This window comes from Durio zibethinus, chromosome 25 (assembly GCF_047325235.1).
Source record: "Durio zibethinus cultivar Kanyao isolate XHJ-2024 chromosome 25, ASM4732523v1, whole genome shotgun sequence".
Lineage (NCBI taxonomy): Eukaryota > Viridiplantae > Streptophyta > Magnoliopsida > Malvales > Malvaceae > Durio > Durio zibethinus.
In genome coordinates this window covers 19,471,086-19,483,426 of record NC_143186.1, presented here as the reverse complement: position 1 = coordinate 19,483,426, position 12,341 = coordinate 19,471,086, and the positions used below count along the sequence as shown (strand labels likewise).

General features: G+C 35.9%; 2 protein-coding genes across 3 annotated transcripts; both read left to right on the top strand.

The window, feature by feature from the left end:
* The first annotated feature begins 1,594 nt into the window (after window positions 1-1,594).
* On the top strand, window positions 1,595-3,865 carry LOC111276424 (cytochrome P450 71D10-like). The gene is made up of 2 exons (XM_022862154.2): window positions 1,595-2,514; window positions 2,657-3,865. The coding sequence occupies exons 1-2, from the start codon at window positions 1,615-1,617 to the stop codon at window positions 3,275-3,277; spliced, it is 1,521 nt and encodes a 506-aa protein (XP_022717889.2). The 5' UTR covers window positions 1,595-1,614; the 3' UTR covers window positions 3,278-3,865.
* A 1,739-nt stretch (window positions 3,866-5,604) lies between these two features.
* Window positions 5,605-11,894, top strand: LOC111275605 (ABC transporter C family member 3-like). Of its 2 annotated transcripts, XM_022861031.2 has the most exons (10): window positions 5,605-8,031; window positions 8,224-8,310; window positions 8,402-9,046; window positions 9,162-9,326; window positions 9,509-9,803; window positions 9,900-10,114; window positions 10,191-10,496; window positions 10,638-10,701; window positions 10,833-11,072; window positions 11,155-11,894. In XM_022861031.2, the coding sequence occupies exons 1-10, from the start codon at window positions 5,656-5,658 to the stop codon at window positions 11,271-11,273; spliced, it is 4,512 nt and encodes a 1,503-aa protein (XP_022716766.2). In that variant the 5' UTR covers window positions 5,605-5,655; the 3' UTR covers window positions 11,274-11,894. The 2 variants fall into 2 exon arrangements, with proteins under 2 accessions (XP_022716766.2, XP_089610219.1); XM_089754093.1 differs by lacking the exons at window positions 9,900-10,114; window positions 10,191-10,496; window positions 10,638-10,701; window positions 10,833-11,072; window positions 11,155-11,894 and having other exon boundaries at window positions 9,509-9,811.
* The last annotated feature ends 447 nt before the right edge of the window (window positions 11,895-12,341 follow it).

Genomic DNA, 12,341 nt, shown 5'->3' with positions numbered 1-12,341 from the left:
TTATATCACCTCTGTCTTGTGAGATGCTTTTGTAAGACAAAACCCTGAGATCAAAGGGGGCCAGAGCGGATAATACCTAACAAGGGTATGAACCGTGACAAGAAGGCTGATCTGAGATCTCGGAAGGGTAAATGTCCGGATCCTAGAGCCGTACGAGTTCGAAGCTTAAGTCTCAACCTGTGACAAGTGGTATTAGAACCAGCCCTAAATCATTCGATCTACGCCAAGCACCTCAAGGGAGGTAGGCAGGGTGACTAACTTCCGCGACGAGGGCATCACGAGGTTGAGTGCGAGAAAATGTCACAGACCTCGGGAAGAGTCCTGAATCCCACATCGAACATAATAAGAGGGTCACTGAAGTATATAAGAGTTCACACCACCTTCGCCTTGTGAGGTACCTTTTGTAGGACAAAATCGTGACGTCAGGAGGGACCAGAGCAGACAATACCTCACAAAGGTGTGAACCGTGATAAGAAGGTTGATCTGAGACGTTGAAAGGGTGAATGCTCGAATCCTGGAGTCGCGCAGATTCAGAACTTAAGTATCGACCTGTGACACATGCATTCACCCATTAAACAAAAGTACATTAATTTTTCTCTTCACGAGGAAAGCAAATTTTCTTATTCAAAATAAATCCTTTGATTTTAATTTTTGGTACAGATTCATGAGTCTTGTGGGAAAGATTTGTACGAAACTTATTAAGTGAAGTTTTATATTAAAATTGATTAAATAGAAATTAAAATAAAAAATTAGTATTGATAAATTGAAAATTTTTATTACATAAACCAAATATATAAATTTAAAAAAAAAATTAATAAATTTTGATATATTTTTTAATAGATATTTTTAGTAAAAATTTTGATGAAATATTTACCGTTGAATAAGCGCTTATAAACTTAATTATAAACGATATTTTTAATAATATTGTTTTATATATTATTGATTTTTTCATTAAATTTCATTAATTTTTTAATTTTTATTAAATTATTTTTAATAAAAACCTTCATCCAAAAAGTTTTTTATAAGTTCTTTCCTCTTTTGTATCGAGTTAACTTATATTAAATTGATTATTTATTTGAAGAGAGATAATATTGTAAGAAATTTTAATTTTATGATCTCACATTTAATAAATTAATACGATAGTATAATATAAAAATTATAAAAAAAAAATAAAAAAAGATATAATTTAAAACTTTTATAAAATTAAAAAATATATTTAATATTTAATATATGAACATAAAATTTATATAATACTTTTTATATTTTATATATATTTGATACAGAGTAGAACCAACATACCTACAAATTTCATGATTAACAAGGTTGATCAATATTTATTTTTCACATGAGAGTGAATAAAAAAAAAGGCTGCCAATTAATTTGATTTGACAATTCATTTTAGCTACTAAAATAGGAGTTGAAAAACAATTTTTAATTTCCTGTTTTGGGTGGTGTGTCGTACATCGGTAGACACGTTGGCATGAAATATTGACTTAAGCACAATATGTTCCCATGGCAAAGAATGGAATCACAACCGTGAATACTTATATTTAAAATTATGCCTGAGAATTTTCATATCATTACAAGCTATATCTTCACTACTTTCATATACTAATGGAGCTTGAGTTTCCTCCATTCTCCATCCTCCTTACCACCCTCCTGTTCTCATTCATGATTGCCAGAATAGTTAAGGCATTGAAAGCTAAGAAACCATCCCCAAAGCTGCCAGGGCCATGGAAACTACCCCTGGTAGGAAATATTCACCAGCTTAGTGGCTCACTACCCCATTGCACATTAAGAGACTTGGCTCTCAAGCATGGCCCCTTAATGCACCTACAACTTGGAGCAGTCTCCACAGTTGTTATATCTTCACCTGAATTTGCCGAGGAAGCCATGAGAAAAAATGATCTCGCTTTTGCTTCCAGGCCTTACCAACTAGCTCCAGGGATCATATCTTATGATTGTACCAACATTATCTTCTCCCCTTATGGTAGTTATTGGAGGCAGCTTCGAAAAATTTGTGTATCCGAGCTTTTAAGTGCGCAGCGCGTGAAATCATTCAAAAGAGTTAGAGATGAAATGGCTTCCAATCTCATCAAGACAATATCTTCAAGCCAGATAAGTTCACCAATCAATCTTAGTCACAAAATTTTCTCTTTAACGTATGGCATAACGGCAACAGTAGCCTTTGGTTCGAAATGCAAAGAACAGGAAAGGTTTATATCTATCATCACTGAAGTTAATAAGCTTGCGACAGGCCTCACCCTGGCAGATTTGTACCCTTCAATTAAAGCACTTCAGATGATTAGTGGAATCAGGCCAAAACTTGAGAAGCTACATCGAGAAGCTGATAGAATACTTGAAAATGTCATTGCTGAGCATAAAGAGAGGAGGACAAAGGAAAATGGCCGTGGTGGAGACGAGAAAGATATAGTTGATATGCTTTTAGACCTTCAAGAGCATGGCAACCTTGACTATCCCCTATCTTCCAATAATATCAAATCAGTCATATTGGTATGGTTGCTTTAAATTTCCATACCATGAAGTTCAATAAGTACTTGCTTAATTCTAATCATTCTTTAGAAAAAAAAAAAAAAAGGGAAAAAACATTTTACATGCTTATTTAATAAACTAAATTTTCAATATCCATTTTCAGGACATATTTGCTGCAGGGAGTGAAACATCATCAACAATTGTTGAATGGTCAATGTCAGAACTGTTGAAGAATCCAAGATTAATGGAAAAGGCTAAAGCTGAGGTGAGACAGGTCTCTAATGACAAAGGATATGTGGATGAAGAAGTCTTTCATGAACTGAAGTTCCTAAAATCAGTTATTAAGGAAACATTAAGGCGGCACAATCCTGTGCCTTTAATACCAAGGGAATGCCGTGAGAACTGTAAGCTTGGCGGATATGAGATACCTGTCAAGACTAAAGTCCTTATCAATTCATGGGCAATTACAAGGGATCCTAGATACTGGAATGAACCTGAGATATTTAATACAGGAAGGTTCCTCAATAGCTCACTTGACTACAAAGGAACAGATTTCCAATATATTCCATTTGGGGCTGGAAGGAGGATATGTCCTGGCATATCGTTTGCTCTTGCTAATATTGAGCTGCAACTTGCACAATTCTTGTACCACTTTGATTGGATGCTACCCAATGGAATGAAGTATGAAGACTTGGACATGACAGATGCACCTGGTTTAACAATAAGAAGGAAACACGACCTGTTTGCGATTCCAATTCCTTACCATCACTCTCCTCTTGAATAAACCAAATATCAGGTGTTCATTTGGCCAATATTTGTGTAAGGCATTGTAATATTTTGTTAGTACTACTATTGGTCTTTATTCTGTTAAATTATGGCCTAGTCTATACAGCCACAGATGGCTTAGGGCTAAAGCTTGGTTGTTTTATATGAAAACTGTAATCAATTATATTTTGTTTGGCTAAGATGAATATCTAATCTTGCAATATCATCTGCATATTGTTTTCTTAATCTTTGGAATTATAGATGATGATGAGAATTGGATGGGGCAGATACAACTAGTCTGTCTTTGCAGTCTGCTACTCCAGGAAAGAAATATCCTTTGTAGTTGATGAAAGCTAAACATCATTGGATTCATCAACATGAAATCTGACACAAAATTTGATATGGCTCTACTCATTAATCAATGTCTGTATATTGAGAAGATGGTTTTAAGTTCGTTCTGATTAACTTTCCTTTGGTAAACGAAAACTTGTGAGGTTGCTAGGAAACAAGTTATCCTCATTTTCCAACCTCATAGGATAGGAGAGTAAACTATGAGATCAAATATAGGTTCCAATAAGTGGTTTCCACTTTCCATTTAGATTAGACATTTTTGTTTCAAACATACTATTACGGGAACATGGCACCAATGAAAGAAAAAGAGAAGGAAAAATAATCCGTGTACTTATCATTTTGTTGCATTTCCAAGCAGTTTCAGTTTCAAATAGTTGTTGGAAATTGAGAATGGAAAAAATTAGTGCATTGAACATTGTCAAATAATTGATAAGAACATTGACAGAATATTTGCAACTGTACAGACTTGACGCTGAAATCACACCTTACAAAACAATCAACATCTAGCATTTGACAGATTTATGACAGAAAACTGAGAATTGAAACAAATATTTAGCTTAATTTTTTGAAGGAATTGGAAAATAGGCACAAAACTGACTAAAAGTACTGGAAATTTGAAATCCAACAAGGTGAGAAACGGGAATTGAAGCTTCATGAAGATCAAAAAGACCCCACGTACGTACCTTTTTTTCCTGAAAGAAAAGTATGAGTCCAGTTAACAGGTGCTTATAGGACTCCGGGTTAAAGATTATTTAATTACTATTTTAAGACTTTCACTTTTAATGCATTGTTTTTATCAAATTAAAAAATGTATTAATTATAATTTCTTTCGTTACATATCACATTATCCAGTACCAAAATTACCATTTTCCTTACTTTATATAGGTAAACTTGCTCATTAGATGCAACTTGAAATAATATCTTTGCATTCAATTTCATGAAAAATATTGTTTATAAACTGATTTGGACTTGTCCCTATTAGTTTGGCTAGATGTTTTATTTTGATTTTGAAGATAGAATCCACTTTTTCAGACTCTTTTTTATGACATGTGATACTATGGGTCAATAATTTGATCTTCACAACGTTTTACCAACTTGTCAAATCATTATGATGTAATAATGTAAGTGTTTGTTCAATTAATGTATGATGGATGATATCAATGGCAGCGCTTAATACCCACTTAGCCACTTGTGAATGTTTTCTAACCTTGAAGTCAAGTGGTATAGGGGAGTTTAATAATGATTCATGAATGATCAATTAATTGGTATTAGTCCAAAATTAGATTCAACTCTTGAATTATGATAGAGGATCAGCCTAGCACATTACAAGTTAGGTTTATAATTGAAATTGAGTTTGTAGAGACATGTTCCACCCAAGGTAGCCAACTTCAATCATACTCCTTACAATTTTTTTTTTAATTTCATGATTTATTATTGTTAATGCGCTTTGTTAAACTTAAAAAATTGGAATCCTGATTTGTCACAAATCATTAATTTGGTGGTTAATAGACAAAATTGAACATATAGCCATCGGGATAAATTATCACAAGAACAAGTTGACAATTCGCTGACAAAACGTTCAAAGAAAAACATTAAAGACAACGGTGGAGTTGTATAAAATTGACCCATTTTTCCCAATGGAATGTTTTTAGCATAAAGTTTCGAACAGATATGGGCCCTACGTGAACAGAGCCGACATTTTTTAATGCATGGATAATGTTCACCATTTCTTGTTCCTGTTTTGCCCCTAAGAAGACAAATTCAATACGTCGATGCTTGGTGTAATTATCCGGTTTTTATTCAGACAAGTGGCAGTTTTGTCTCCGGCGTCAGCAAAATAACTATTATAATTTGAACAGGTTCTGATCAGTAGGAGATTACCGGTTTTTCCTACTAAATTGAATTTTTAATTTTAATTAATTTCCTTTAATCCAACAGCTGTAAATTGATTAATTTTCCTGCTATATATAATCACAAAACCAAAAACTTTCAAACACTTAACCAAACAACATCTTCTCCATTACTCAAAACCCAAGTTTTTTCTTAATGAAGCTTTTTGGTTCAGAATCATCTTTACTAATGGGTAAAGAACCCGTTTTTGATTTTCTCCTAGAACCCTTTTTTCTTCATGGGTTTTCTGCTTCATTACACCTAGTTTTATTGCTTTTCTTGTTACTCTTATGGGTACCGAACAGAGTTAAAAAAGCTGGTGGGGAAGGTTCAAAGGAGAGGTTAAGGCAAAGGAGGCTTTTATGGTTTAAGACAACTCTAACTTGTTGTTTTGTTGTTTCAGCTTTTAATATTGTGATGTGTTTGTTAAGGTTTTTTTGTAGGAATAGAAATAGTTGGTCCCAGGATGAGTTAGTAGCTCTCTCTGATTATGTGGTCAAAACACTTGCTTGGGGAGCAATGTGTGTTTACTTGCATTGTCAATTTTCCAATTCTAGTGAAAAAAGGAAGTTTTCATTTTTGTTGAGAATTTGGTGGGGTTTCTATTTTTCAATTTCATGTTATTGTCTTGTTATAGACATTGTTCTTGTCAAAAAACATATTTCTTTCCCAGTCCAGTGTTTAGCATCCGATGTTTTTTCTGTTATTACTGGTTTGTTCGTATGTATTGTGGGGTTTTGGGGAAGAAATGAGGGTGAAATTACCCTCCTTGATGCGCCCCTTTTGAAAGGAGATTCTAATGTTAGTAATGGTGTAGACTTGAGTAAGAAGAAAGGGGGTGATAGTGTAACCCCATATTCAAATGCTGGTATTTTCAGCATTCTTACATTTTCTTGGATGGGGCCTCTTCTTGCTGCTGGCAATAAGAAAACTTTAGACTTTGAGGATGTTCCTCAGCTAGATACTGATGATAGTCTGGTTGGGGCGTTTCCAAAATTTAGGAACAGGCTCGAGGCAGCTGACAGTAAGGGGAGTGGAGTTACCACGCTTAAGCTGGTGAAGGCACTGTTCTTGTCAGCTTGGAAAGATATTCTTCGAACAGCTTTGTTCGCGTTTCTGTACAATGTGGCTTCATATGTTGGACCATCTCTCATTGACACTTTTGTTCAGTACCTGAATGGGCAACGGAAGTTTAAAAATGAGGGATATCTTCTGGTTACGGCTTTCTTTGTTGCAAAGCTAATAGAGAGCATATCGCAGAGGCGCTGTTTCTTTAAGTTGCAGCAAGTTGGACTTAGGCTGAGAGCAGTTCTGGTAGCAATGATTTATAACAAGGGTTTAACGCTTGCATTCCAGTCAAAGCAAAGGCACACCATCGGGGAGATCATCAATTTCATGGCTGTTGATGCAGAGAGGGTGGATGAGTTTAGTTGGTACATGCATGATCTGTGGATTATCGCCTTGCAAGTTGCTTTGGCCTTGTTACTCTTGTATAAAAACCTTGGGCTAGCATCCATTGCAGCTTTTGTTGCAACAGTTCTTGTTATGTTGGCAAATATTCCTTTGGGGAAAATGCTACAGAAGTTTCAGGACAAGCTGATGGAATCAAAAGACCAAAGGATGACGGCAACATCTGAAATACTAAGGAACATGAGAATTCTCAAACTTCAGGGGTGGGAAATGAAGTTTCTGTCCAAGATTATAGGGTTCAGGAATGTTGAGGAAGGATGGTTAAAAAGATTCGTTTATACAAATGCCATGACTACTTTTGTTTTCTGGGTTGCACCCTCCTTTGTGTCTGTAGCCACTTTTGGTGCTTGTGTCTTTTTAGGAGTTCCACTTGAGTCAGGGAAGATCCTATCTTCAATTGCAACATTCAGTATTCTTCAAGGGGCAATCTCCGATCTTCCTGACACAATTTCAAAGATAGCTCAGACAAAGGTATCTCTTGATAGAATTGCTTCCTTCCTTCAGCTTGATGACTTGCAGCCTGATGTTATAGAGAAGCTTCCAAGAGGTAGTTCTGATACTTCAATTGAGATTGTTGATGGGAATTTCTCGTGGGATTTGTCTTCTTCTATTGCAACATTAAAAGATATAAATTTGAAAGTTTGCCAGGGTATGAGGGTTGCTGTTTGTGGTACAGTCGGCTCTGGCAAGTCAAGTTTACTTTCCTGTATTTTGGGGGAAGTACCCAAGATATCCGGAACTCTTAAGTTGTGTGGTACAAAGGCCTATGTTGCTCAGTTGCCTTGGATACAAAGTGGCACAATTGAAGAGAACATATTGTTCGGTAAGGAGATGGACAGGGCGAGGTATGACGAAGTTCTTGAAGCCTGTACCCTCGAGAAGGATCTTAAAATCCTCTCATTTGGTGATCAGACAGTTATAGGCGAGAGGGGAATCAATTTGAGTGGTGGACAGAAGCAAAGAATACAGATTGCACGTGCTCTATACCAAGATGCTGATATCTATTTGTTTGATGATCCTTTTAGTGCTGTGGATGCTTACACAGGATCTCATTTATTCAAGGTAACATTTTTAAACATTCTTTTCTTTAGTTTATGCTGGCAGCAGTACTGCTCTATATGAGGTAATTAATTGAAAAACCTATAATTGCATTCTGGCCAGCTTATTGTTTTGAGCTTTGCCCTTTCGATTTTTGAGTTTTCTTCTTCAGTTGATGCATTGCCTGAGTATCTATGTTTTGTCTTTGAATGACAGGAAGTTTTGCTGGGCATTTTGAGTTCAAAAACAGTGATTTATGTCACTCATCAAGTCGAGTTTTTACCTGCTGCTGATCTAATATTGGCAAGCTTTTTAAATTTCAAATGATTTTGTCTTGGATTCATGAAAAAATATATATATAATTACCGGATTTAACTTGCATATTTTCTTTTAGGTCATGAAAGATGGGAGGATTGCACAAGCTGGAAAGTATGATGAAATTCTCAATTCAGGGACTGAATTTATGGAACTTGTGGCTGCACATAAGATAGCTTTGTCACCCCTTGATACTGTTGAGGCAGGATTTGTTTCAGAACAAAGTATGGGTGAAGGAGATGGTGCTATGGAAAGTGCCGATAGAAAACTGCAGAAAGAAGGAAATCAAGGTAATGAAAGTGGTAAAGTAGATGATGTTGGGCCAAAAGGACAGCTTGTTCAAGAAGAAGAGCGAGAAAAAGGAAAAGCTGGGTTTTCAATCTATTGGAAATATATCACAACAGCATATGGGGGAGCTCTTGTGCCTTTAATATTGCTGGCGCAGATTCTCTTCCAGATTTTTCAAAATGGTAGCAATTATTGGATGGCTTGGGCGTCTCCTGTTTCTGCTGATGTCAAACCTCCAGTTGGGAGCTTTACACTAATAGTTGTCTATTTAGCTTTGGCCATTGCAAGTGCCTTTTCTGTCCTTGCTAGAGCCATGCTTCTTAACACAGCTGGATACAAAACAGCCACTCTTCTCTTCAAAAAGATGCATTTATGCATCTTCCGCACTCCTATGTCTTTCTTTGATTCCACACCTAGTGGAAGAATTCTAAACAGAGTAAGTATCTGAAATTTTCCCTGTATGATCTTTAAACATTCCATTTTACTTCATTTTTTTGGAAAATTTCCCCTTGTTTTTGATGGATTCTATTTTTTTCCCCTTACTCTTATAGGCTTCTACAGATCAAAGTGCAGTTGATTTGAACATTCCATGCCAAGTTGGGGAATTCGCCTTTTCGATTATCTATCTAGTTGGAATCATTGTTGTCATGTCTCAGGTTGCTTGGCAGATATTTATCATTTGTATCCCTGTGATTGCTACCTGCATTTGGTACCAGGTAGTTTTTGTCACTTCATACACTATGTTGTTCACCAAAATTGTGGCTATAGAATGCCTGACCTCATAAACTTGCAACATGCAGCAATATATTGTATATCTCAAAGTTTTCGGGTTTTAATATGCATTCAACCCTGCATAATACTTGGACATAGTAATTCTCATAAACTTGTAATTTTGCAGCAATATTACATATCTTCTGCACGAGAACTTTCAAGGTTGGTTGGAGTATGCAAAGCTCCAATAATACAGCATTTTGCTGAAACAATTTCAGGAGCAACAACTATCAGGAGTTTTGACCAAGAATCCAGATTCCAAGAGACAAACATGATACTGACTGACTCCTATTCTCGTCCAAAATTTCATTTTGCCGGTGCAATGGAATGGCTGTGCTTCCGCCTGGATTTGTTGTCTTCTATTACTTTTGTGTTCTGTCTTTTCTTTCTGATCTCTGTACCAGAGGGAGTTATTGATCCCGGTAAGTGATTGCCAATTGATATCTTCATTTATTAACTTGTCATTCTAGATAAGGAATGTGAAAAGAGAATGACTGAATGTATTTTCTTTTGTTTAGCCATTGCGGGGTTAGCTGTGACATATGGACTCACTCTAAACACATTGCAAACTTGGATAGTATTGAATATTTGCGGTATGGAGAATCAAATTATATCTGTTGAGAGAATGCTTCAGTACAGTAATATTCCTAGTGAACCTGCCCTTGTGATAGAAACTAATCGCCTGGAACGGTCTTGGCCATTTCATGGAGAAGTTAATATTCTTAATCTGCAGGTAATGCAATTATGTGGTGTTTATGACTCTGATTGTTATGTGATGTTTTTGAAATAAACGATGATGATTGATGTAGGTTCGTTATGCCCCACACATGCCACTAGTCTTGCAAGGTGTGACATGCACAATTCCAGGAGGGTTGAAAACTGGCATTGTAGGGAGAACAGGCAGTGGTAAATCAACTCTTATACAAACACTTTTCCGGCTAGTTGAACCTGCAGCAGGCCAGATTACAATTGACGGTGTTAATATCTCATCAATCGGACTGCATGATTTGCGGTCAAGACTCAGCATCATTCCTCAGGATCCTACCATGTTTGAAGGGACTATACGAAGCAATTTGGACCCTCTTGAAGAGTACACAGACCAACAGATTTGGGAGGTAGGTTCATTTTAGTTTGATTAACGAGAGAAAAGAATTTCTAGTCTGTACCATTTCTTTTCTAGTAAGATGCAGCCTTTAATAATTGTAATTTGAAGCCTCACAGTCACATGTATTGATGTGTGTTTTAATTCTTTTAAGGCATTGGATAAATGTCAGCTGGGGGATAAAGTTAGAAGGACGGAACGCAAGCTGGATTCTACAGGTCCGATTTTCTATCATCTAACGTACAAGTTCTTTCTTTTTTATTCTTTTGAATGTCGTACAAGTTTTGTAAATCTAATAAATTCAATTATTGAAAGAAATTCTTATAGTATTATAAAACTGCTACTGCAGTTAGTGAGAATGGAGATAATTGGAGCATAGGTCAAAGGCAGCTGGTCTGTCTGGGGCGTGTGCTGCTCAAGAAAAGTAAGATCTTAGTGCTTGATGAAGCTACAGCATCGGTTGATACAGCTACAGATAATCTGATTCAGACAACCCTAAGGGAACACTTCTCTGAATGTACAGTCATAACAATAGCCCACCGGATACCTTCTGTTCTTGATAGTGATATGGTCCTGCTTCTAAGTCATGGTCAGTATGGCTGTGTAATTTAATGTTTTACGTGTCGGATTTGTTGGAGTTCAACTTATTTAAAACTTTTTAACTGTTGCAGGACTCGTTGAAGAATATGATTCTCCAGCTAGATTGCTAGAAAACAAGTCTTCATCTTTTGCACAGCTTGTAGCAGAGTACATTGTGAGATCAGATTCAAGTTTGGAGAAACTTGAATGAACCAGATGCTGACAAAAAATAAGCATTGCATTTGATTTACACTCTACATTAATAACAAGATTAACAGGATGAAGCAAACTTAGTTGCTCATACAGCAACTCATCTTATCAAAGTAAATTATATATCTCCTCTCTCTATATTCCTTTTTATGGTAAGGAGTTAGCAGCTGAAAAATAGCATTCATGTTGGTGCATGGGGCAGCACCAACTAGTCTGTCTTGGCTCAGATGTGAGTGGTACTGAAGGAAAGCAATATCTTTGGTACTTGATGAAGCTACAAGGTAACAGTTAGGCAACACTTCTCTGCCTCCACTGTCACATGGGATGACCATTATTCTGATAGTATCATGGGGAATATGATTCTTTAACAAGGTTAATGAAGAACAAGTCATCCTCATTTTCCAAGCTCCTAAGAGAGTATTGTACGAACTCAAAAATCGGTTCCAATAACTGAGGAGCAGATAAATCAGAAACAATACTGTTTTGACAGAATTATCTCTAAACCATGTTAAAGCGAGAATGTTTCCAGTCTCCATTTAGATTTGACATTTTTGTTTCCGACATATTATTTCCTGGAACTTAGCACCAATGACAGTAAAAGAGAAATAGCATCTTTGGTTCATCAAGCCGCATTAATTGGTTTCTCTTATTTGTTTGTTTGGTTGCTTGGAAAGTTACAAACCCACTTTTTACAAGGAGATTACATCTTTGGGAAAATAATCACAGTACTGTTTTACAATCTATCATGGTTTTGTTCGGTATCCTGGAAAGTGGAAAGTGGAAAGTTACAAAAGAAAATTGATTTTGACTAAGGATCTGTTTGGATGAATAGTAATATTGATTTTTATAAAATTAAAAACAACGGTGGAAATAAGATTAATTACTGTAACGATCGAATTTGTTCAAAATTTTTAAACATAATTGAATTTTACAATGAGATCAACACGAAATAAATCACATACAAGAGACAATGTTTTATTGGTTTAGCTCAATTGTCTTGATCTATGAATTAGAGAAAAAAATTCACTATAAATATAGATATTACAAAGAGTGTAAAATATCATAAACA